Source organism: Oncorhynchus keta, chromosome 19 (genome assembly GCF_023373465.1).
Source record: "Oncorhynchus keta strain PuntledgeMale-10-30-2019 chromosome 19, Oket_V2, whole genome shotgun sequence".
NCBI lineage: Eukaryota > Metazoa > Chordata > Actinopteri > Salmoniformes > Salmonidae > Oncorhynchus > Oncorhynchus keta.
The window spans coordinates 10,289,295-10,316,145 of NC_068439.1; the positions used below are offsets into that span (position 1 = coordinate 10,289,295).

Consider the following 26,851-nt stretch of genomic DNA (forward strand, 5'->3'; position numbering starts at 1 on the left):
ACTCCCTAGAAAGGACGAAACCACCCTCCTTTTGAAGCTTCCAGTCTGTTATTCGAACTCAATCAGCATGACAGAGTGATCTCCAGCCTTGTCCTCGTCAACACTCACACTTGTGTTAAAGATCCCATGGCACTTATTGTAAGAGTAGGGGTGTTAACCCTGGTGTCCTGGCTAAATTCCCAATCTGGTCCTTGAACCATCACGGTCACCTAATAATCCCCAGTTTACAATTGGCTCATTAATCCCCCTCCTCTCCCCTGTAACTATTCTCTAGGTTGTTGCTGTAAATGAGAATGTGTTCTCAGTCAACTTACCTGGTGAAATAAATATACAAACTGAGGCAGCAGACTTTGAAAATTAATATTTGTGTAATTCTCAAAACTTTTGGCCACGACTGTACAGTAGCTCTTAGCCTAAAGCAGAAACCTACCCAGACCAATTATCTGTCAGAACAGTGTGTTATAGCGACCAAACGCTGTCATTTTCTCCGATTTCTAAATGTACAAATCGGTTTGCAAATTCTGACAGGTATTCTGTTCAGAGGTGCTAGCACTTATTTTGGCAGAAGCTTAACAATCCTACAGGGTTGTCAATGCTTCATCATAGCTAACCTATATAAGTAATGGGGAAAAAAGCTAAATCATTTAATATAAAATGTACTAAGCTTGAGGTATTGAACTAACTAGCTTCGGACACTCCGGCTTGATTTGGAGAGTCTTCGTCTTTGAGTTAACAAATATTTTTAGGGTTGATCAGCCAATAGTCTTAAATACTGTCATCAATGGTCTCCTAGTCTAAATCTACTCGCCGAGTCAGTTGATCTCTTCTATTCTGGATTGTAAAAATGTTTAAAAAATAATAATAAATCAGACCAGTGTTTGTGAAACAGGAAGCAAGACCGGTCAGGAAGTCAACAGGATAAGAGTGCACTCGAAAGGAAGTGGGGAGGGATAGCTTAGATTGAGTCCCGAATGGCTCCTTATATAGCCCATAGGGTTCCGTTCTAAAATAGTGCACTATACGGAATAGGGTACTATTTGTGACACGGACAAGAGGTTACGGGCACAAGTGGGAAACCATTGTTGGAAAATGACCAGGAACAATAACATTAGCGGACACTCAAAAGTTAAGACACAATGGATATATGGACAAATAGCAAAATAGTCCGTTTTATTTGCAACGTATTCAGGTTATAAACACGTCAGGCAGTGGTTCTTACACATCACCATTTAGGACATATGAATCGATCTTCCTGACAATCAATCACCCCAGAACTAAGGACATGAATTAAAAGCACCCGTCATGTATCACCCAGTGACGCCCAATCACGTCAATCAAAACAACACATGGAAAACAATCATGATCATTGTTGTTGTTTTCTTCAACAAACACAACTGTAGCAGACCACCGTTTGAATGTCATGGAATTACAACAGACCATTCATTTTGAACAAGGGGCTAAAGTATATGGACGTCCCAAATGGCACCCTTTTCCCTTTATAGTGCACTTCTTTTGACCAGAGCCCATAAGGTTCTGGATAAAGGTCGTGCACTATATAGGGAATAGGGTGCCATTTGATATGAGCACAACATAATGTCACATACAGGTGTTAAACTGGCTCGCTGCAAGGCAATATATGAACCTCTGATCATCTCTTTATAAAACCATTTACAAGAGATAAATAAATCATTCCCAAAATAGTATTTCCCCCTCCCCCAAAAAAATCATGGTACTTTTTTTTCCCCATTTTAAGAATAAATCAGATTATATATTTATGATAAAAGTTTAATACCAGTCTAACTAATATTTCGACCTCATTCATTCACTTTGAGTGAGTGGAATACTGCAAGTTCTTTTAAAGTAGACATCTGAGAATAGAATGTAGACAGAGGCTGTCCTAAATGGATTCCTCTAGTGCACTACTTTATACTACAGCCCTATGGTTCCTAGTCAAAAGGTAGTGCAGTAAACAGGGAGCCATTTGGATCTTTTAAGATCTGGTGAGACAGAAAAAAACCCACAAAAAGCAAGTCTCTGAATTCACGTAATCAAACTTTAGGTTTAAGACATCACGTTGAAGCAAACCGTAAACCACGTGTCAAATTCATTTCACGGAGGGCCGAGTGCCTGCGGGTTTTCACTCCTCCTTTGTACTTAAGGTCACTGATTAGTAAGGAACTCCACTCACCTGGTTGTCTAGGTCTCAGTAAGGAACTCCCCTCACCTGGTTGTCTAGGTCTCAGTAAGGAACTCCCCTCACCTGGTTGTCTAGGTCTCAGTAAGGAACTCCCCTCACCTGGTTGTCTAGGTCTCAGTAAGGAACTCCCCTCACCTGGTTGTCTAGGTCTCAGTAAGGAACTCCCCTCACCTGGTTGTCTAGGTCTCAGTAAGGAACTCCCCTCACCTGGTTGTCTAGGTCTCAGTAAGGAACTCCCCTCACCTGGTTGTCTAGGTCTCAGTAAGGAACTCCCCTCACCTGGTTGTCTAGGTCTCAGTAAGGAACTCCCCTCACCTGGTTGTCTAAGTCTCAGTAAGGAACTCCCTCACCTGGTTGTCTAGGTCTCAGTAAGGAACTCCCCTCACCTGGTTGTCTAGGTCTCAGTAAGGAACTCCCCTCACCTGGTTGTCTAGGTCTCAGTAAGGAACTCCCCTCACCTGGTTGTCTAGGTCTCAGTAAGGAACTCCCCTCACCTGGTTGTCTAGGTCTCAGTAAGGAACTCCCCTCACCTGGTTGTCTAGGTCTCAGTAAGGAACTCCCCTCACCTGGTTGTCTAGGTCTCAGTAAGGAACTCCCCTCACCTGGTTGTCTAGGTCTCAGTAAGGAACTCCCCTCACCTGGTTGTCTAGGTCTCAGTAAGGAACTCCCCTCACCTGGTTGTCTAGGTCTCAGTAAGGAACTCCCCTCACCTGGTTGTCTAGGTCTCAGTAAGGAACTCCTCTCACCTGGTTGTCTAGGTCTCAGTAAGGAACTCCCCTCACCTGGTTGTCTAGGTCTCAGTAAGGAACTCCCCTCACCTGGTTGTCTAGGTCTCAGTAAGGAACTCCCCTCACCTGGTTGTCTAGGTCTCAGTAAGGAACTCCCCTCACCTGGTTGTCTAGGTCTCAGTAAGGAACTCCTCTCACCTGGTTGTCTAGGTCTCAGTAAGGAACTCTCCTCACCTGGTCGTCTAGGTCTCATAAGGAAGTCCCCTCACCTGGTTGTCTAGGTCTCAGTTAGGAACTCCCCTCACCTGGTTGTCTAGGTCTCAGTTAGGAACGCCCCTCACCTGGTTGTCTAGGTCTCAGTAAGGAACTCCCCTCACCTGGTTGTCTAGGTCTCAGTTAGGAACTCCCCTCACCTGGTTGTCTAGGTCTCAGTTAGGAACTCCCCTCACCTGGTTGTCTAGGTCTCAGTTAGGAACTCCCCTCACCTGGTTGTCTAGGTCTCAGTAGGGAACTCCCCTCACCTGGTTGTCTAGGTCTCAGTAGGGAACTCCCCTCACCTGGTTGTCTAGGTCTCAGTAGGGAACTCCCCTCACCTGGTTGTCTAGGTCTCAGTTAGGAACGCCCCTCACCTGGTTGTCTAGGTCTTAATTAAAATAATAAAAAACAGCAGACACTAAGCCCTCCATGGAATGAGTTCGACACCCCCAAAGCGTTTCAGCTCTAGCAGGAGAACAACCAAGCATTAAATGGTTTGTCATTTCTGTGAGACGTGCTATGTGGTTTCACTGCCTGGGTGTTGCCCTGTGTCACACTGTGCCTCACTCTATCACATATCTCTTACCCCACCTGTCTGTTTAGCTTCAGCTCCTTCATGTTAGCTTGTTTTTGTTTTCTTTGGTTTGAGGAGGTGTTCCTCTCTGTCGAGTCTGTCTTCGAAAACATTCGCAATAAGTCCTGTTCAAACCTCTCAGCTCCAGCTGACGTCGTACTTTGTCCATCCCTCAGGTGGGGTCAAGAAGACCCGTCGTCCACGGGACAGGAAGCTAACTACACCCCTGTAACCCGCACGGGGAACCCCCGATTTCAAGTCATCCATCACCCCTAAGTTACGGGCCAGAACCTTAAAATTGTCCCGGCTGGAATATTGCACCCGGTACGGACCAGTACCCGTCAAACCACCCCCTTGTTGTAGCTCCTCCACCTTAATCAGAGGGGCGCTGTAAACCTGCTTCACAAAGTTCACGTCAAAGTTCTCCTTCATCAAGTAAGACAGATCCTGTTTGGTGAAAGGCACAAAGTCAGTGTTGAGTTTAATATAACGCAGATACTGGTCAAAGAACTGACCCAAGCTGACACCCTTGCGTCCGAAGGTCATAGTTCTGGAGATCTCTGGGCGGATGCAGGAGCGCTCTTTACGCTGCTCGGGGTGACGCATCCAGTCGTCCCAGAAGGCTGTGGGCCACTTGGGTTCTAGTTCTGCCCAGATGTCCTTCAGCAGCATCCAGCCCAGCCCAGGGAAGAAGTCTGTCCTGTAGAGGAGGGCCGCCTTCCCAGGGTCCACCAGCCCCTCACGGCCATTGTCGTTCCAGGCAGACGCACACCACAGGGTGGGGTCAGAGGTCAAGATGGGGTGGAGGGCACGGAAGTACTCAAAGAAGTCTGGGGCAACCTTGGAGAGAGAGTCATCTGATTAGTAAACTGTGTTACAGTGACAACTTAGTAGGCTCTCCTGACAGTGATAAGAAACAATCATTAAAAATCAGTATATACAGTAGACTTCATTACTAGTTATGATCACTGAAAACTGCTAGCCTGAACCCAGATCTGTTTGTGATGCATGTCATGCCAAACATAACGAGTTGGCAAAAGAACAGAAACAGACTGGCACCCAGGCTATATTACAAAAACAGAGACCAGAAACAGACTGGCACCCAGGCTATATTACAAAAACAGAGACCAGAAACAGACTGTCACCCAGGCTATATATTTTTTTTTTAAAGAGACCAGAAACAGACTGGCACCCAGGCTATATATATTTTTTAAAGAGACCAGAAACAGACTGGCACCCAGGCTATATATATTTTTTAAAGAGACCAGAAACAGACTGGCACCCAGGCTATATATATTTTTTAAAGGGACCAGAAACAGACTGGCACCCAGGCTATATATATTTTTTAAAGAGACCAGAAACAGACTGGCACCCAGGCTATATATATTTTTTAAAGAGACCAGAAACAGACTGGCACCCAGGCTATATTACAAAAATAGACCAGAAACAAATGTTTGGCCTGATTAATACAATGACAAATGGTATGTCAACACAAAATGACTTGCCAAAAACAAAAACATGTCTTTGTCAGCATCTACAGGAACAGTTACATAAGTGGACACAGTTCCCAGTCACGGTTCGCTCTCGCTCCCTCTCTGGGGAGGGTGTGTGGGGGGAAAGTTTAGCCTAAAAGGACAGTTCTGTTGTTTTAGCCATTTCCTGTAACTCTCACTACACCTCTGGTGCAGAATTCTGTCTGACATCTCCCCCCCTCCCCAGACCATTTGTTCACCCAGCTGGCTGTTTCACTTCGTCTGCTACTCAAATGACACCCTATTCCCTATATAGTGCACTACTTTTGATCAGAGCCCTATGGACCCACAAGGTGCCATTTGGGACACACACACTTGGTCTGATTTGATGGGGGACAGAACGAACCGAGCAGGATTTAGGGATCCTTCCCATCACCCCTCTCTGCTAGGTGCCAACGTTGGTTAATCCACTAATCATTTAAATGTGCTAATCTGGGAAGGCCAACCAGGATTACAGCTGTCCACTGAATTAGGGACATTGATTAAGACCTGTTCTGCCCCCTGACTCCTCCCCTCAGTTCTGCCCCCTGACTCCTCCCCTCGGTTCTGCCCCCTGACTCCTCCCCTCTGGCACAGTTGGAACAACAAGATCATGGGTTCGATGCTCACTGGGTCGTCCATACGAAACATTAAGGCATGACTGTACGTCGTTTTGGACAGAAGCATCTGCTGAATGGCATAGCCTATATATTAATGTTTAGGGGAGTGATTTACAAATGATTGACTGAAAATTCCTTGGGTCTTCACAGAACACAGTGAAAGATCCCAAGTGGCCGTCTAACCACTGGTCACAATAGACTAGTAATTAGACGATATCGACAGGCTCGAGCCAAGCCAAAATGCTGGCTACCAAATGTTAAATGTTTCAGTGAGGAAAGCTCAGTTTTAGGTATCAAATGAAATGTACTGTGTAAATGAACATTATAGGATCCACTTTCATCATCATGATGATTCCATATTTAAATGTGAGACAGATTTTTAAAAACACTGAAAAAAATATATATATAAACACAACATGTAAAGTGTTGGTCCCATGTTTCATTTGAAATATCAGATCCCAGAAATGTTCCATACACAAAATTATTTTCTCAAAAATGTTGGGCACAAATTGAATTAAATATGTTTGTTTGCATTTCTCCGTTGCCAAAATATCCTGACAGGTGTGGCATCCACCTGACAGGTGTGGCATATCAATAAACTGATTAAACAGCAGGATCATTACACAGGTGCACCTTGTGCTGGGGACAATAAAAAGCCACTAATACTGTGCCGTTTTGTCACATGCTAAAAAGTCTTGATGCTTCACATCAATGCTTTGGTGCCCAGCAGGGATTTCAGTTCATTTCACTGACTGAATTCATCTTCTATTGAACATCATGCAAATCACCAGCAACTCAGTCACTTCTAATCAACGCTGTCAACACATTCAGACTGAGGTGCATTTTGAATCCATTCCTCAATTACAGTGCATGCAGACAGGTGGTGTATGGATTTCAGTTACTGTTCACTTACCTCCAAGTCATCTTCCACGATCACCACGGTGGAGTGAGAGAGTGTGTTGAACACCTGGTTGAGGGCCCAGCGGTAGTGTCTGGCAATCTTATAGTAGCCCTGGAACTTTCTGTGCTCCGGCCGTACCCGGATGTCCGAGAGGTCTGGTTGGCTAATGTGGGTCACCTGACTGCCATATGAGCCAATCACTTGGGCAGTCTCAGCATGGCCACAGTCCTGACTAACTATGATTGGGTAGAGTTCTGCAGAGGGGCGGTATTGGATCAACTTGTCAAGACTCCTTTTCACGGTCACCCTGTCACAGGCGATGACCAATATGGGAATGACAACTTGTGGGCTGATGACAGTAACATCCAATTTGGTGTCGTCGGTCAGCTCTTTTATTTCATCGTCCAGTTGTGTGTCTACTTTAGGGTCTCGGACTGCTGTAATGATCAATTCCGGTGTATTTTCCTCTTGACTTTGGTCCTTGTCTTCTGAATCGTCCTTTGGAGGTACTGCAGACACCTGTGGCGGCGGTTTGTGTTCCTCCTCTTTATTTTCTACCTTCTCTCCATCCGTCTGTCTTTTTCCCATCCCTCTCCTCTTTTCCCACAGTGACCTGTGACTCTGAATCTGCTTCAGAAGTTCCTTCTGGGTCTCGAGTTCCGATTCTACCTCTTCGGCCAATCGGATCACCTCGCCTGCCAGATTAGTCCCGCCCCCTTTTATTTTGGCCACGCCCCACTCTTCCCGCCCCCCTGGTTCAGCCCCACCCCCTTCCCCAAAGCGACCAATGGGAGTTCGTCCCCAAAGGAACAGGAGAAGCAAGCCATTGCAGGCGACGAATAGGAATGCTCCACACAAGATAAGGGAGCCTCTCTTGCGAACCATGGCCCAATGACATCAGAGGATGGACTACAGAGAGGAAAAGAAAACAGTTGAGGTGGGACAGTGTTGAAGTGACAAACAGCCAATAGGGTCAAAACAAAAACACAGATGAGAAAGAAAAAAAACGTTGTCCAATAGGGGTGGAGAGAACTGAGGTCCAATCATAAGATCCTTACTTCTCATCCAATCATTGTGTGATCAATAACACGACAGGAGAACGATCCAGAACCTCTATTGCTGGACGGAGATGGAGATGTGCTTTGTTGTTATCGGCTTGGCTGTCCTCCATGAAATAGAGGAACGAGAGAGTGAGTTGGCTCAAGGGGACATTGAGAAAAACAGGAAAGTATAAAAAAAAAAATGGGGAGAGGTGATAAGATAAAAAGGAAGACACAGGGTCACGTTGGGGTGGAAGGGCTGAGAGTCCTTGCCGTTATCCCTCCGCCATCACCCTGAAAAAGAGAGGGAGAGAGAAAAGTACATTTCAATTTACATGTTTATTCACATCAGTGAAACAGTCTGAAAATAAACAAACACCATATGATCACAAAACACACAGTCGTCCCCTTATAGAATACAACTAGTTTATATTATCTACAAGTTGTCAATTGCATCCTCAGCAGATTCAGAAACAATCGCCAAACTGTTCAGTAGGGGCTGTTGCCTCATCATTGATGGCCACGGTTTTGTGTGGTACGCCTCTGAATCAAGCTGTCAAACTCTGTTCAAGGTCCATGCTTATGAATCAAGCTGTCAAACTCTGTTCAAGGTCCATGCTTATGAATCAAGCTGTCAAACTCTGTTCAAGGTCCATGCTTATGAATCAAGCTGTCAAACTCTGTTCAAGGTCCATGCTTATGAATCAAGCTGTCAAACTCTGTTCAAGGTCCATGCTTATGAATCAAGCTGTCAAACTCTGTTCAAGGTCCATGCTTATGAATCAAGCTGTCAAACTCTGTTCAAGGTCCATGCTTATGAATCAAGCTGTCAAACTCTGTTCAAGGTCCATGCTTATGAATCAAGCTGTCAAACTCTGTTCAAGGTCCATGCTTATGAATCAAGCTGTCAAACTCTGTTCAAGGTCCATGCTTATGAATCAAGCTGTCAAGTTTCATACTGGAACAGCTTAACTTTTCACTACCTTTATTAGGATTGGGGTACAGCTAAAATAATGACCATATTATGTACCTATCAGCCCGAGTATCGCAGAGGAACAGGACCTATCAGCCCGAGTATCGCAGAGGAACAGGACCTATCAGCCCGAGTATCACAGAGGAACAGGACCTATCAGCCCGAGTATCGCAGAGGAACAGGACCTATCAGCCCGAGTATCACAGAGGAACAGGACCTATCAGCCCGAGTATCACAAAGGAACAGGACCTATCAGCCCGAGTATCACAGAGGAACAGGACCTATCAGCCCGAGTATCACAAAGGAACAGGACCTATCAGCCCGAGTATCAGAGAGGAACAGGACCTATCAGCCCGAGTATCAGAGAGGAACAGGACCTATCAGCCCGAGTATCACAGAGGAACAGGACCTATCAGCCCGAGTATCAGAGGAACAGGACCTATCAGCCCGAGTATCAGAGGAACAGGACCTATCAGCCCGAGTATCGCAGAGGAACAGGACCTATCAGCCCGAGTATCGCAGAGGAACAGGACCTATCAGCCCGAGTATCAGAGGAACAGGACCTATCAGCCCGAGTATCAGAGGAACAGGACCTATCAGCCCGAGTATCGCAGAGGAACAGGACCTATCAGCCCGAGTATCACAGAGGAACAGGACCTATCAGCCCGAGTATCAGAGGAACAGGACCTATCAGCCCGAGTATCACAGAGGAACAGGACCTATCAGCCCGAGTATCAGAGGAACAGGACCTATCAGCCCGAGTATCGCAGAGGAACAGGACCTATCAGCCCGAGTATCAGAGGAACAGGACCTATCAGCCCGAGTATCAGAGAGGAACAGGACCTATCAGCCCGAGTATCAGAGAGGAACAGGACCTATCAGCCCGAGTATCAGAGAGGAACAGGACCTATCAGCCCGAGTATCAGAGAGGAACAGGACCTATCAGCCCGAGTATCAGAGGAACAGGACCTATCAGCCCGAGTATCGCAGAGGAACAGGACCTATCAGCCCGAGTATCAGAGGAACAGGACCTATCAGCCCGAGTATCAGAGAGGAACAGGACCTATCAGCCCGAGTATCAGAGAGGAACAGGACCTATCAGCCCGAGTATCAGAGAGGAACAGGACCTATCAGCCCAAGTACCAGAGAGGAACAGGACCTATCAGCCCGAGTATCACAGAGGAACAGGACCTATCAGCCAGAGTATCAGAGGAACAGGACCCATCAGCCCGAGTATCACAGAGGAACAGGACCTATCAGCCCGAGTACCAGAGAGGAACAGGACCTATCAGCCCGAGTATCACAGAGGAACAGGACCTATCAGCCAGAGTATCAGAGGAACAGGACCTATCAGCCCGAGTATCACAGAGGAACAGGACCTATCAGCCCGAGTATCAGAGAGGAACAGGACCTATCAGCCCAAGTACCAGAGAGGAACAGGACCCATCAGCCCGAGTATCACAGAGGAACAGGACCTATCAGCCAGAGTATCAGAGGAACAGGACCCATCAGCCCGAGTATCGCAGAGGAACAGGACCTATCAGCCCGAGTATCACAGAGGAACAGGACCTATCAGCCCGAGTATCACAGAGGAACAGGACCTATCAGCCCGAGTACCACAGAGGAACAGGACCTATCAGCCCGAGTATCAGAGGAACAGGACCTATCAGCCAGAGTATCAGAGAGGAACAGGACCTATCAGCCAGAGTATCAGAGGAACAGGACCTATCAGCCCGAGTATCAGAGGAACAGGACCTATCAGCCCGAGTACCACAGAGGAACAGGACCTATCAGCCAGAGTATCAGAGAGGAACAGGACCTATCAGCCCGAGTATCAGAGGAACAGGACCTATCAGCCCGAGTATCACAGAGGAACAGGACCTATCAGCCCGAGTACCACAGAGGAACAGGACCTATCAGCCCGAGTATCGCAGAGGAACAGGACCTATCAGCCCGAGTATCAGAGGAACAGGACCTATCAGCCAGAGTATCAGAGGAACAGGACCTATCAGCCCGAGTATCGCAGAGGAACAGGACCTATCAGCCCGAGTACCACAGAGGAACAGGACCTATCAGCCCGAGTATCAGAGGAACAGGACCTATCAGCCCGAGTATCAGAGGAACAGGACCTATCAGCCCGAGTACCACAGAGGAACAGGACCTATCAGCCCGAGTATCAGAGGAACAGGACCTATCAGCCAGAGTATCAGAGAGGAACAGGACCTATCAGCCCGAGTATCAGAGGAACAGGACCTATCAGCCCGAGTATCGCAGAGGAACAGGACCTATCAGCCCGAGTACCACAGAGGAACAGGACCTATCAGCCCGAGTATCAGAGGAACAGGACCTATCAGCCCGAGTATCAGAGGAACAGGACCTATCAGCCCGAGTACCACAGAGGAACAGGACCTATCAGCCCGAGTATCAGAGGAACAGGACCTATCAGCCAGAGTATCAGAGAGGAACAGGACCTATCAGCCCGAGTATCGCAGAGGAACAGGACCTATCAGCCCGAGTATCAGAGGAACAGGACCTATCAGCCAGAGTATCAGAGGAACAGGACCTATCAGCCAGAGTATCAGAGAGGAACAGGACCTATCAGCCCGAATACCACAGAGGAACAGGACCTATCAGCCCGAGTATCGCAGAGGAACAGGACCTATCAGCCCGAGTATCAGAGGAACAGGACCTATCAGCCCGAGTATCGCAGAGGAACAGGACCTATCAGCCCGAGTATCACAGAGGAACAGGACCTATCAGCCCGAGTATCAGAGGAACAGGACCTATCAGCCCGAGTATCACAGAGGAACAGGACCTATCAGCCCGAGTATCAGAGGAACAGGACCTATCAGCCCGAGTATCGCAGAGGAACAGGACCTATCAGCCCGAGTATCAGAGGAACAGGACCTATCAGCCCGAGTATCAGAGAGGAACAGGACCTATCAGCCCGAGTATCAGAGAGGAACAGGACCTATCAGCCCGAGTATCAGAGAGGAACAGGACCTATCAGCCCAAGTACCAGAGAGGAACAGGACCTATCAGCCCGAGTATCACAGAGGAACAGGACCTATCAGCCAGAGTATCAGAGGAACAGGACCCATCAGCCCGAGTATCACAGAGGAACAGGACCTATCAGCCCGAGTACCAGAGAGGAACAGGACCTATCAGCCCGAGTATCACAGAGGAACAGGACCTATCAGCCAGAGTATCAGAGGAACAGGACCTATCAGCCCGAGTATCACAGAGGAACAGGACCTATCAGCCCGAGTATCAGAGAGGAACAGGACCTATCAGCCCAAGTACCAGAGAGGAACAGGACCCATCAGCCCGAGTATCACAGAGGAACAGGACCTATCAGCCAGAGTATCAGAGGAACAGGACCCATCAGCCCGAGTATCGCAGAGGAACAGGACCTATCAGCCCGAGTATCACAGAGGAACAGGACCTATCAGCCCGAGTATCACAGAGGAACAGGACCTATCAGCCCGAGTACCACAGAGGAACAGGACCTATCAGCCCGAGTATCAGAGGAACAGGACCTATCAGCCAGAGTATCAGAGAGGAACAGGACCTATCAGCCAGAGTATCAGAGGAACAGGACCTATCAGCCCGAGTATCAGAGGAACAGGACCTATCAGCCCGAGTACCACAGAGGAACAGGACCTATCAGCCTGAGTATCAGAGGAACAGGACCTATCAGCCTGAGTATCAGAGGAACAGGACCTATCAGCCAGAGTATCAGAGAGGAACAGGACCTATCAGCCCGAGTATCAGAGGAACAGGACCTATCAGCCCGAGTATCACAGAGGAACAGGACCTATCAGCCCGAGTACCACAGAGGAACAGGACCTATCAGCCCGAGTATCACAGAGGAACAGGACCTATCAGCCCGAGTATCGCAGAGGAACAGGACCTATCAGCCCGAGTACCACAGAGGAACAGGACCTATCAGCCCGAGTATCAGAGGAACAGGACCTATCAGCCCGAGTATCAGAGGAACAGGACCTATCAGCCCGAGTACCACAGAGGAACAGGACCTATCAGCCCGAGTATCAGAGGAACAGGACCTATCAGCCAGAGTATCAGAGAGGAACAGGACCTATCAGCCCGAGTATCGCAGAGGAACAGGACCTATCAGCCCGAGTATCGCAGAGGAACAGGACCTATCAGCCCGAGTATCAGAGGAACAGGACCTATCAGCCAGAGTATCAGAGGAACAGGACCTATCAGCCAGAGTATCAGAGAGGAACAGGACCTATCAGCCCGAATACCACAGAGGAACAGGACCTATCAGCCAGAGTATCAGAGGAACAGGACCTATCAGCCAGAGTATCAGAGAGGAACAGGACCTATCAGCCCGAATACCACAGAGGAACAGGACCTATCAGCCCGAGTATCAGAGGAACAGGACCTATCAGCCAGAGTATCAGAGAGGAACAGGACCTATCAGCCAGAGTATCAGAGAGGAACAGGACCTATCAGCCCGAGTATCACAGAGGAACAGGACCTATCAGCCCGAGTATCACAGAGGAACAGGACCTATCAGCCCGAGTATCACAGAGGAACAGGACCTATCAGCCCGAGTATCACAGAGGAACAGGACCTATCAGCCCGAGTATCACAGAGGAACAGGACCTATCAGCCCGAGTATCGCAGAGGAACAGGACCTATCAGCCCGAGTATCGCAGAGGAACAGGACCTATCAGCCCGAGTATCGCAGAGGAACAGGACCTATCAGGTCAATGGAGATTTTTTTTTTGTAAAGCTTGTTAGCTGGACAGTAACCCAAGGGACCCTGTGTGCTATATCCAAATGATTTCATTCACCCAGCCAGCTCCACAGGGAGTCTCTGAGATAACACATTTAAACCAGCCAGCTCCACAGGGAGTCTCTGAGATAACACATTTAAACCAGCCAGCTCCACAGGGAGTCTCTGAGATAACACATTTAAACCAGCCAGCTCCACAGGGAGTCTCTGAGATAACACATTTAAACCAGCCAGCTCCACAGGGAGTCTCTGAGATAACACATTTAAACCAGCCAGCTCCACAGGGAGTCTCTGAGATAACACATTTAAACCAGCCAGCTCCACAGGGAGTCTCTGAGATAACACATTTAAACCAGCCAGCATCCACAGGGAGTCTTTCTGAGGAGCTCGATACCACACTCCAACCGAACACGGCCCGAAATGGATATCACCTTGATACCTTTTTGTCTCTTTGTTGATGGAAACAAACACAGCACAACAGCACAAGCAGGTTCAGCCAATGGAAACACAGCACTAGCAGGTTCAGCCAATGGAAACACAGCACTAGCAGGTTCAGCCAATGGAAACACAGCACTAGCAGGTTCAGCCAATGGAAACACAGCACTAGCAGGTTCAGCCAATGGAAACACAGCACTAGCAGGTTCAGCCAATGGAAACACAGCACTAGCAGGTTCAGCCAATGGAAACACAGCACTAGCAGGTTCAGCCAATGGAAACACAGCACTAGCAGGTTCAGCCAATGGAAACACAGCACTAGCAGGTTCAGCCAATGGAAACACAGCACTAGCAGGTTCAGCCAATGGAAACACAGCACTAGCAGGTTCAGCCAATGGAAACACAGCACTAGCAGGTTCAGCCAATGGAAACACAGCACTAGCAGGTTCAGCCAATGGAAACACAGCACTAGCAGGTTCAGCCAATGGAAACACAGCACTAGCAGGTTCAGCCAATGGAAACACAGCACTAGCAGGTTCAGCCAATGGAAACACAGCACTAGCAGGTTCAGCCAATGGAAACACAGCACTAGCAGGTTCAGCCAATGGAAACACAGCACTAGCAGGTTCAGCCAATGGAAACACAGCACTAGCAGGTTCAGCCAATGGAAACACAGCACTAGCAGGTTCAGCCAATGGAAACACAGCACTAGCAGGTTCAGCCAATGGAAACACAGCACTAGCAGGTTCAGCCAATGGAAACACAGCACAACAGCACTAGCAGTTTCAGCCTTCAGGGAAACACACTGTCAGGGTTTTATCCCAAATGGCATCCTAGTCCCTATATAGTGCACTACAATTGATCAGAACCCGGTGTTCCCTAACGGAACCCGGTCAAAAGTAGTGCACTGTATAGGGAATAGGTTGCCATCTGGGACTCACTGTAGGACCTCTGGTGATGGTTCACCGCCAGCAGGTTTCTCCAGATAAGGAACATCAACTTTAATGGGTGTGGGGGGCCACACAAAACTAATGAGGGGCCGCCATGGCTCGCTGGTCTGTGTACCCCCATCCATACCCACACACGTAGTCAGAGCCGACTCTAGCCTTTTGCCCCCCCCGCACTGCGTTGTTAAGCACAGTCTATTTGCAACAAGTCAATTTGATGATGAGAAAATGAACATATTGTTTTAATGAGGATTTTAGAACAGTCCCATGAAACTCTGTTGCCAGTTGGATGGAAACCTAGTTGACATAAGAAAGAAGCTGCTGATGCACAACCACATGTGTATAAATGGCACCTGGAGCATTCTATTATTCTAACTAATCAACAAGAATAAGTTGAGACTGAGTTCCATGAAACAAGAAGCAGCCAGCCGGCCACTTCCCCAGGGATGGATGGGGGAAACCACTTCCCCAGGGATGGATGGGGGAAACCACTTCCCCAGGGATGGATGGGGGAAACCACTTCCCCAGGGATGGATGGGGGAAACCACTTCCCCAGGGATGGATGGGGGAAACCACTTCCCCAGGGATGGATGGGGGAAACCACTTCCCCAGGGATGGATGGGGGAAACCACTTCCCCAGGGATGGATGGGGGAAACCACTTCCCCAGGGATGGATGGGGGAAACCACTTCCCCAGGGATGGATGGGGGAAACCACTTCCCCAGGGATGGATGGGGGAAACCACTTCCCCAGGGATGGATGGGGGAAACCACTTCCCCAGGGATGGATGGGGGAAACCACTTCCCCAGGGATGGATGGGGGAAACCACTTCCCCAGGGATGGATGGGGGAAACCACTTCCCCAGGGATGGATGGGGGAAACCACTTCCCCAGGGATGGATGGGGAAACCACTTCCCCAGGGATGGATGGGGAAACCACTTCCCCAGGGATGGATGGGGGAAACCACTTCCCCAGGGATGGATGGGGGAAACCACTTCCCCAGGGATGGATGGGGAAACCACTTCCCCAGGGATGGATGGGGGAAACCACTTCCCCAGGGATGGATGGGGGAAACCACTTCCCCAGGGATGGATGGGGGAAACCACTTCCCCAGGGATGGATGGGGGAAACCACTTCCCCAGGGATGGATGGGGGAAACTACTTCCCCAGGGATGGATGGGGGAAACTACTTCCCCAGGGATGGATGGGGGAAACTACTTCCCCAGGGATGGATGGGGGAAACTACTTCCCCAGGGATGGATGGGGGAAACTACTTCCCCAGGGATGGATGGGGAAACTACTTCCCCAGGGATGGATGGGGAAACTACTTCCCCAGGGATGGATGGGGGAAACCACTTCCCCAGGGATGGATGGGGAAACCACTTCCCCAGGGATGGATGGGGGAAACCACTTCCCCAGGGATGGATGGGGGAAACCACTTCCCCAGGGATGGATGGGGGAAACTACTTCCCCATCCCTGGTTTCTATCATTATTATTCAAGGCACACATCCCATTTTCTAACACTACCCTGCTGCTACCACCAAAGCATTGATGCATCCTAAATGGTACCCTATATAGTGAATACATGGACAAGGTAGTGCACTGAATACGGTTCAATTTGGGACACACTTAGACAAATTTCCCAAGGGGCACATTGGAGCGGGAAGCAGTTTCCTGCCCATGAATCCTCTTAACAAGGTATTAAACCTGCACACGGACAGACAGAGTTAGGGGGGACAGAGTTAGGGGGAGGACCAGAGTTAGGGAACAGATGGACCAGACTTAGGGGACAGAGGGACCAGAGTTAGGGGACAGAGGGACCAGAGTTAGGGGACAGAGTTAGGGGGAGGACCAGAGTTAGGGGGGACCAGAGTTAGGGGGGGGGCCAGAGTTAGGGGGGGGACCAGAGTTAGGGGAGGACCAGAGTTAGGGGGAGGACCAGAGTTAGGGGGAGGACCAGAGTTAGGGGGAGGACCAGAGTTAGGGAACAGATGGACCAGAGTTAGGGGACAGAGGGACCAGAGTTAGGGGGGACCAGAGTTAGGGGACAGAGGGACCAGAGTTAGGGGGGACCAGAGTTAGGGGACAGAGGGACCAGAGTTAGGGACCAGAGTTAGGGGGAGGACCAGAGTTAGGGGGGGGGACCAGAGTTAGGGGGACCAGAGTTAGGGGGAGGACCAGAGTAAGGGGGAGGACCAGAGTTAGGGGGAGGACCAGAGTTAGGGAACAGATGGACCAGAGTTAGGGAACAGATGGACCAGAGTTAGGGGACAGAGGGACCAGAGTTAGGGGGGACCAGAGTTAGGGGACAGAGGGACCAGAGTTAGGGGGACCAGAGTTAGGGGACAGAGGGACCAGAGTTAGGGACCAGAGTTAGGGGGAGGACCAGAGTTAGGGGGGACCAGAGTTAGGGGGGGGACCAGAGTTAGGGGACCAGAGTTAGGGGGACCAGAGTTAGGGGGACCAGAGTTAGGGGGACCAGAGTTAGGGGACCAGAGTTAGGGGGACCAGAGTTAGGGGGACCAGAGTTAGGGGGACCAGAGTTAGGGGGACCAGAGTTAGGGGGACCAGAGTTAGGGGGACCAGAGTTAGGGGGACCAGAGTTAGGGGGACCAGAGTTAGGGGAGACCAGAGTTAGGGGGACCAGAGTTAGGGGGACCAGAGTTAGGGAACAGGGGGACCAGAGTTAGGGGGACCAGAGTTAGGGGGACCAGAGTTAGGGAACAGATGGACCAGAGTTAGGGGGACCAGAGTTAGGGGGACCAGAGTTAGGGAACAGATGGACCAGAGTTAGGGGGGACCAGAGTTAGGGGGACCAGAGTTAGGGGGGACCAGAGTTAGGGGGGACCAGAGTTAGGGGGGGACCAGAGTTAGGGGGGACCAGAGTTAGGGGGGACCAGAGTTAGGGGGGACCAGAGTTAGGGGGGGACCAGAGTTAGGGGACAGGGGGACCAGAGTTAGGGACCAGAGTTAGGGGACAGAGGGACCAGAGGGACCAGAGTTATGGGACAGAGTTAGGGGGGGACAGAGTTAGGGGGGGATAGAGTTAGGGGACCAGAGTTAGGGAACAGATGGACCAGAGTTAGGGGACAGAGGGACCAGAGTTAGGGGACAGAGGGACCAGAGTTAGGGGACAGAGTTAGGGGACAGAGGGACCAGAGTTAGGGACCAGAGTTAGGGGACAGAGGGACCAGAGTTAGGGGACAGAGTTAGGGGACAGAGGGACCAGAGTTAGGGGACAGAGTTAGGGACCAGAGTTAGGGGACAGAGGGACCAGAGTTAGGGGACAGAGTTAGGGGACAGAGGGACCAGAGTTAGGGGACAGAGGGACCAGAGTTAGGGACCAGAGTTAGGGGACAGAGGGACCAGAGTTAGGGGACAGAGGGACCAGAGTTAGGGGACAGAGGGACCAGAGTTAGGGGACAGAGGGACCAGAGTTAGGGGACCAGAGGGACCAGAGTTAGGGGACCAGAGTTAGGGGACAGAGGGACCAGAGTTAGGGACCAGAGTGACCAGAGTTAGGGGACAGAGTGACCAGAGTTAGGGGACAGAGTGACCAGAGTTAGGGGACAGAGGGACCAGAGTTAGGGGACAGAGGGACCAGAGTTAGGGGACAGAGTTAGGGGACAGAGTTAGGGGACAGAGTTAGGGGACAGAGTTAGGGGACAGAGTTTAGGGGACCAGAGTTTAGGGGACCAGAGTTTAGGGGACAGAGTTTAGGAGACAGAGTTAGGGGGGACCAGAGTTAGGGGGGACCAGAGTTAGGGGGGGACCAGGGTTAGGGGGACCAGAGTTAGGGAACAGATGGACCAGAGTTAGGGACAGAGGGGAGTTAGGGACAGAGGGACCAGAGTTAGGGGACAGAGTTAGGGACAGAGTTAGGGGACAGAGTTAGGGGACAGAGTTAGGGACAGAGTTTAGGGACCAGAGTTTAGGGACAGAGTTTAGGGACAGAGTTTAGGAGACAGAGTTAGGGGGACCAGAGTTAGGGAGACCAGAGTTAGGGGGACCAGAGTTAGGGGGACCAGAGTTAGGGGGGACCAGAGTTAGGGGGACCAGAGTTAGGGGGACCAGAGTTAGGGAACAGATGGACCAGAGTTAGGGGGACAGAGGGGGACCAGAGTTAGGAACAGATGGACCAGAGTTAGGGGACAGTTAGGGGGACCAGAGTTAGGGGGACCAGAGTTAGGGGACCAGAGAGGGGGACCAGAGTTAGGGGGACCAGAGTTAGGGGACAGTTAGGGGGACCAGAGTTAGGGGGGACCAGAGTTAGGGGACAGGGGGACCAGAGTTAGGGACCAGAGTTAGGGGACAGAGGGACCAGAGGGACCAGAGTTATGGGACAGAGTTAGGGGGGGACAGAGTTAGGGGGGGATAGAGTTAGGGGACCAGAGTTAGGGAACAGATGGACCAGAGTTAGGGGACAGAGGGACCAGAGTTAGGGGACAGAGGGACCAGAGTTAGGGGACAGAGTTAGGGGACAGAGGGACCAGAGTTAGGGACCAGAGTTAGGGGACAGAGGGACCAGAGTTAGGGGACAGAGTTAGGGGACAGAGGGACCAGAGTTAGGGGACAGAGTTAGGGACCAGAGTTAGGGGACAGAGGGACCAGAGTTAGGGGACAGAGTTAGGGGACAGAGGGACCAGAGTTAGGGGAAGAGGACCTTCCATTAGGACAGAGGGACCAGAGTTAGGGACAGAGGGACCAGAGTTAGGGACAGAGGGACCAGAGTTAGGGGACAGAGGGACCAGAGTTAGGGACCAGAGGGACCAGACCCGGGACCAGAGTTAGGGGACAGAGGGACCAGAGTTAGGGACCATGTCCAGCTTTAAACAAGTGACCAGAGTTAGGGACAGAGTGACCAGAGTTAGGGGACAGAGGGACCAGAGTTAGGGACAGAGGGACCAGAGTTAGGGGACAGTCAGGGACAGAGTTAGGGGACAGAGTTAGGGGACAGAGTTAGGGGACAGAGTTTAGGGGACCAGAGTTTAGGGGACCAGAGTTTAGGGGACAGAGTTTAGGAGACACAAGGGGGACCAGAGTTAGGGGGACCAAGTTAGGGGGACCAGAGTTAGGGGGGACCAGAGTTAGGGAACAGATGGACCAGAGTTAGGGGACAGAGGGGACAGAGTTTAGGAGACAGAGTTTAGGAGACAGAGTTTAGGAGACAGAGTTTAGGAGACAGAGTTTAGGAGACAGAGTTTAGGAGACAGAGTTTAGGAGACAGAGTTAGGGGGGACCAGAGTTAGGGGGGACCAGAGTTAGGGGGGACCAGAGTTAGGGGGGACCAGAGTTAGGGGGGACCAGAGTTAGGGGGGACCAGAGTTAGGGAACAGATGGACCAGAGTTAGGGGACAGAGGGACCAGAGTTAGGGGACAGAGTTAGGGGACAGAGGGACCAGAGTTAGGGACCAGAGTTAGGGGACAGAGGGACCAGAGTTAGGGACCAGAGTTAGGGGACAGAGGGACCAGAGTTAGGGGACAGAGTTAGGGACCAGAGTTAGGGACCAGAGTTAGGGGACAGAGGGACAGAACGTATACTATATCAGTAGACGTACTTGTCTGGGTGCATCTCAAGTCTTACGTATCTTCGTAAATCCCTTTTCCTTGTCTCTCCTGGCTGACTAGGTCCATCCATGCATACCACACTGACTCGACTATTGTTTAGCCTACATTAAAAACTTCCATTCAGGACGACTGTTTTCCTGTCTGAACAGTGTTCATACCAGATGGTACGATTAGGCTTATACCTAGAACACGTGTCACACACCCGGTACATATTAGCTCTCACAGTTGATATGTCTAGCTTTAAAAAGTAAAAGGAACTTAGTCATAACACACATCTGACTCATTAGCCTAGTTCAGTCAAATCTTATGAGTTATTACTTATGCAACCCACTCTAATAAGTGGTTTGAGAGAAGAGCGTACCACACAAAGTCAATATGCTGACAAATTAAAGAGAGACTCAAGCTTTCCCCTCAGAGCTCACACAAACCTGGCACCTCTCCTTGGTTTTACAAACGTTGGAAATACTTGCGGAGTGAGCATTTCAACATCAACCCAAAAACATCCAGCCTTAAAAAGGAAAGCAGACCAGATAATATCCCAGCTTCATAACCAGCTCAGGGATCCAGCCTTAAAAAGGGAAAGCAGACCAGATAATATCCCAGCTTCATAACCAGCTCAGGGATCCAGCCTTAAAAAGGAAAGCAGACCAGATAATATCCCAGCTTCATAACCAGCTCAGGGATCCAGCCTTAAAAAGGAAAGCAGACCAGATAATATCCCAGCTTCATAACCAGCTCAGGGATCCAGCCTTAAAAAGGGAAAGCAGACCAGATAATATCCCAGCTTCATAACCAGCTCAGGGATCCAGCCTTAAAAAGGGAAAGCAGACCAGATAATATCCCAGCTTCATAACCAGCTCAGGGATCCAGCCTACAGCGCTTTCAATATCTGGACATCTTTCAATGACTGAAAATGTGTCGAAATGACAGTCAAATTCCATAATAATTAGGCCTAGATATCACAGAAAACATGGGTGGAAATTCATGGTCAAATATCTACCAAATCTGAGCTAATAGTTTAACTATTTAGTGTGTCTAAGAGAACCCTTTCAGCAGGTCCACATCCTCACCTAACTAGCCTACATCCTGAAATGCCCTTCCCAACAGACAATACGGTCTATAGAGGGAGGACAGAAAGAAATGGGGGTTACAGATACTGAGAACACAATGTAGCAGCGAGACATGGGGCATAAGGGGTTCCAGACGCCATTTGGAAGGATGGCCTCATGAGGCTTAGATAAGGGGATTGATTGAGTCCGGGTTGGGAGAAAGAGGTCACTGTATATCCTGACAGGAGACTTTCAACAGACGAGGTGTCTAAACCAATTACAGGTGATAATAAGAACAATAATCTTGTAAGCATGTCAATCAGACTAAGTACAAACTAGCTTCTCAGAGTCAATGTCCCAGTCTGGATGAGTAATGTGCAGCTGTAGCCTACAACTTTAACATTTGTCCTCCATGCTTTGTTCACAGTAAATACTAGGCTAACTAACTGATGCTTATGCCCACTTTTTTGTACTTTTCAGGAAAAGTAGGCTGGAGAGTAGGGCTGGATATGCCAGGGACTTTATGATACGACATTATCACAAATAAATGTTGTGTCGATTCTATATGTATCACGATTCTATATGTATCACGATTCTATATCTATATGTATCACGATTCTATATGTATCACGATTCTATATCTATATGTATCACGATTCTATATGTATCACGATTCTATATGTATCACGATTCTATATGTATCACGATTCTATATGTATCACGATTCTATATGTATCACGATTCTATATGTATCACGATTCTATATGTATCACGATTCTATATGTATCACGATTCTATATGTATCACGATTTTATTGCAAGTCAATGTTCCAAACATATATTGCTCATCATATGTCTGCTGCAGAGGGACAAGACAATGGAAAACATGTTGCTCACCATATGTCTGCTGCAGAGGGACAAGACAATGGACAACATGTTGCTCACCATATGTCTGCTGCAGAGGGACAAGACAATGGACAACATGTTGCTCACCATATGTCTGCTGCAGAGGGACAAGACAATGGACAACATGTTGCTCACCATATGTCTGTCTGCTGCAGAGGGACAAGACAATGGAAAACATGTTGCTCATCATATGTCTGCTGCAGAGGGACAAGACAATGGAAAACATGTTGCTCACCATATGTCTGCTGCAGAGGGACAAGACAATGGAAAACATGTTGCTCACCATATGTCTGCTGCAGAGGGACAAGACAATGGAAAACATGTTGCTCACCATATGTCTGTCTGCTGCAGAGGGACAAGACAATGGAAAACATGTTGCTCACCATATGTCTGCTGCAGAGGGACAAGACAATGGAAAACATGTTGCTCACCATATGTCTGCTGCAGAGGGACAAGACAATGGAAAACATGTTGCTCACCATATGTCTGCTGCAGAGGGACAAGACAATGGAAAACATGTTGCTCACCATATGTCTGTCTGCTGCAGAGGGACAAGACAATGGAAAACATGTTGCTCACCATATGTCTGCTGCAGAGGGACAAGACAATGGAAAACATGTTGCTCACCATATGTCTGCTGCAGAGGGACAAGACAATGGACAACATGTTGCTCACCATATGTCTGCTGCAGAGGGACAAGACAATGGAAAACATGTTGCTCACCATATGTCTGCTGCAGAGGGACAAGACAATGGAAAACATGTTGCTCACCATATGTCTGCTGCAGAGGGACAAGACAATGGACAACATGTTGCTCACCATATGTCTGCTGCAGAGGGACAAGACAATGGAAAACATGTTGATCAGTCATGGAAATAAAAGTGCTGAAAACAAATTGGCTCCCTATTTAAAAAGGGGGGGGTACTAAAAAGGGGGGGGTACTTTGGGATTTTGGCAATGAGGCACTTTATCTACTTCCCCAGCATAAAGGAGTTCGCCTGACTCTGGGGAAGGACATAAAGGAGTTCGCCTGACTCTGGGGAAGGGGATAAAAGAGTTCACCTGACTCTGGGGAAGGGGATAAAAGAGTTTGCCTGACTCTGGGGAAGGAGATAAAGGAGTTCACCTGACTCTGGGGAAGGACATAAAGGAGTTCGCCTGACTCTGGGGAAGGACATAAAAGAGTTCGCCTGACTCTGGGGAAGGACATAAAAGAGTTCGCCTGACTCTGGGGAAGGACATAAAAGAGTTCGCCTGACTCTGGGGAAGGACATAAAAGAGTTCGCCTGACTCTGGGGAAGGACATAAAGGAGTTCACCTGACTCTGGGGAAGGACATAAAGGAGTTCGCCTGACTCTGGGGAAGGACATAAAAGAGTTCGCCTGACTCTGGGGAAGGACATAAAGGAGTTCACCTGACTCTGGGGAAGGACATAAAGGAGTTCGCCTGACTCTGGGGAAGGAGATAAAAGAGTTCGCCTGACTCTGGGGAAGGACATAAAGGAGTTCGCCTGACTCTGGGGAAGGACATAAAGGAGTTCACCTGACTCTGGGGAAGGACATAAAGGAGTTCACCTGACTCTGGGGAAGGACATAAAGGAGTTCACCTGACTCTGGGGAAGGAGATAAAAGAGTTCACCTGACTCTGGGGAAGGACATAAAAGAGTTCGCCTGACTCTGGGGAAGGAGATAAAAGAGTTCACCTGACTCTGGGGAAGGAGATAAAAGAGTTCACCTGACTCTGGGGAAGGACATAAAAGAGTTCGCCTGACTCTGGGGAAGGACATAAAAGAGTTCGCCTGACTCTGGGGAAGGACATAAAGGAGTTCACCTGACTCTGGGGAAGGACATAAAGGAGTTCACCTGACTCTGGGGAAGGACATAAAGGAGTTCACCTGACTCTGGGGAAGGACATAAAGGAGTTCACCTGACTCTGGGGAAGGACATAAAGGAGTTCGCCTGACTCTGGGGAAGGACATAAAAGAGTTCGCCTGACTCTGGGGAAGGACATAAAGGAGTTCACCTGACTCTGGGGAAGGACATAAAGGAGTTCACCTGACTCTGGGGAAGGACATAAAGGAGTTCACCTGACTCTGGGGAAGGACATAAAGGAGTTCACCTGACTCTGGGGAAGGACATAAAGGAGTTCACCTGACTCTGGGGAAGGACATAAAGGAGTTCACCTGACTCTGGGGAAGGACATAAAAGAGTTCGCCTGACTCTGGGGAAGGGGATAAAGGAGTTCGCCTGACTCTGGGGAAGGACATAAAGGAGTTCACCTGACTCTGGGGAAGGACATAAAAGAGTTCGCCTGACTCTGGGGAAGGACATAAAGGAGTTCACCTGACTCTGGGGAAGGAGATAAAAGAGTTCGCCTGACTCTGGGGAAGGACATAAAAGAGTTCGCCTGACTCTGGGGAAGGGGATAAAGGAGTTCGCCTGACTCTGGGGAAGGACATAAAGGAGTTCACCTGACTCTGGGGAAGGACATAAAGGAGTTCACCTGACTCTGGGGAAGGACATAAAGGAGTTCACCTGACTCTGGGGAAGGACATAAAGGAGTTCACCTGACTCTGGGGAAGGACATAAAAGAGTTCGCCTGACTCTGGGGAAGGGGATAAAGGAGTTCGCCTGACTCTGGGGAAGGACATAAAGGAGTTCACCTGACTCTGGGGAAGGACATAAAGGAGTTCGCCTGACTCTGGGGAAGGGGATAAAGGAGTTCGCCTGACTCTGGGGAAGGACATAAAAGAGTTCACCTGACTCTGGGGAAGGACATAAAGGAGTTCGCCTGACTCTGGGGAAGGGGATAAAGGAGTTCGCCTGACTCTGGGGAAGGACATAAAAGAGTTCACCTGACTCTGGGGAAGGACATAAAGGAGTTCACCTGACTCTGGGGAAGGACATAAAAGAGTTCGCCTGACTCTGGGGAAGGACATAAAAGAGTTCGCCTGACTCTGGGGAAGGACATAAAAGAGTTCACCTGACTCTGGGGAAGGACATAAAGGAGTTCACCTGACTCTGGGGAAGGAGATAAAGGAGTTCGCCTGACTCTGGGGAAGGACATAAAAGAGTTCGCCTGACTCTGGGGAAGGACATAAAGGAGTTCACCTGACTCTGGGGAAGGACATAAAAGAGTTCGCCTGACTCTGGGGAAGGACATAAAGGAGTTCACCTGACTCTGGGGAAGGACATAAAAGAGTTCACCTGACTCTGGGGAAGGACATAAAGGAGTTCACCTGACTCTGGGGAAGGACATAAAAGAGTTCGCCTGACTCTGGGGAAGGACATAAAGGAGTTCACCTGACTCTGGGGAAGGACATAAAGGAGTTCACCTGACTCTGGGGAAGGACATAAAGGAGTTCACCTGACTCTGGGGAAGGACATAAAGGAGTTCACCTGACTCTGGGGAAGGACATAAAGGAGTTCACCTGACTCTGGGGAAGGACATAAAGGAGTTCACCTGACTCTGGGGAAGGAGATAAAGGAGTTCACCTGACTCTGGGGAAGGACATAAAGGAGTTCACCTGACTCTGGGGAAGGACATAAAGGAGTTCACCTGACTCTGGGGAAGGACATAAAGGAGTTCGCCTGACTCTGGGGAAGGACATAAAGGAGTTCACCTGACTCTGGGGAAGGACATAAAGGAGTTCACCTGACTCTGGGGAAGGACATAAAGGAGTTCACCTGACTCTGGGGAAGGACATAAAGGAGTTCACCTGACTCTGGGGAAGGACATAAAGGAGTTCACCTGACTCTGGGGAAGGAGAGTTCATTGCCAAAATCCCGAAGTATCCCTTTAAAAAGAAGATGTAAAAAAACAAGCTGAGGGACAAATAGTGGAGTTTTGGTGCAGGTACAGCAAAGTAGCGCCCCCCCCCCAAAAGAATATGGTGATACTGTCAAAATGATACATCGTCAAAAATAATATACCAATATGTAATTATTGATTGTTCCCCATCACTATTAGAGAGGAAATCGGTGAGCAACAAATTCAACAGAGCTGGAGATCTACCCAGCTCACCAGCTAATCTACCCAGCTCACCATCTGACAATGAGAACACCAAGAGCTACGACAATTCCAGCTGACACACACACACACACACACACACACACACACACACACACACACACACACACACACACACACACACACACACACACACACACACACACACACACACACACACACGGTTAACCGTTACGTCTGAAAACACAGGGCTTCAAACACCTAGACACGGTAGGATTGCAACACTAAACAGCTATAAGGTGAGGGAACGAGGGCATAAAGCAAAGGAGGGAAAAACTAAAAGAAAGAGAGGAGGTACTGGGTGTTGGGGACAGATGACAGAGGAGTAGACAGCATAGACTTATGAGTAGA

At 49.3% G+C, this 26,851-nt stretch overlaps 1 protein-coding gene across 49 annotated transcripts in view; it reads right to left on the reverse strand.

Annotated features, from left to right (window-relative positions):
• Positions 1-1,137: 1,137 nt before the first annotated feature.
• LOC118376056 (alpha-1,3-mannosyl-glycoprotein 2-beta-N-acetylglucosaminyltransferase-like) overlaps positions 1,138-26,851 on the reverse strand; it is a 27,154-nt gene continuing 1,440 nt past the window's right edge. Inside the window, exons 2-9 of one of the 49 annotated variants that reach the window (XM_052469406.1) lie at positions 7,845-8,120; positions 6,799-7,695; positions 3,447-4,594; positions 3,303-3,338; positions 3,195-3,230; positions 2,944-3,087; positions 2,548-2,907; positions 1,138-2,512 (exon numbers count right to left, since the gene is read on the reverse strand). In XM_052469406.1, coding sequence (XP_052325366.1) covers positions 3,893-4,594; positions 6,799-7,671 — 1,575 coding nt within the window. In that variant the 5' untranslated portion in view covers positions 7,672-7,695; positions 7,845-8,120 and the 3' untranslated portion in view covers positions 1,138-2,512; positions 2,548-2,907; positions 2,944-3,087; ... (1 more) ...; positions 3,303-3,338; positions 3,447-3,892. Of the gene's footprint in view, positions 2,513-2,547; positions 2,908-2,943; positions 3,088-3,194; positions 4,595-6,798; positions 7,696-7,844; positions 8,121-26,851 lie in introns of all 49 variants that reach the window. The other 48 variants (XM_052469391.1, XM_052469390.1, XM_052469386.1 and 45 more) reach the window with 48 other exon arrangements.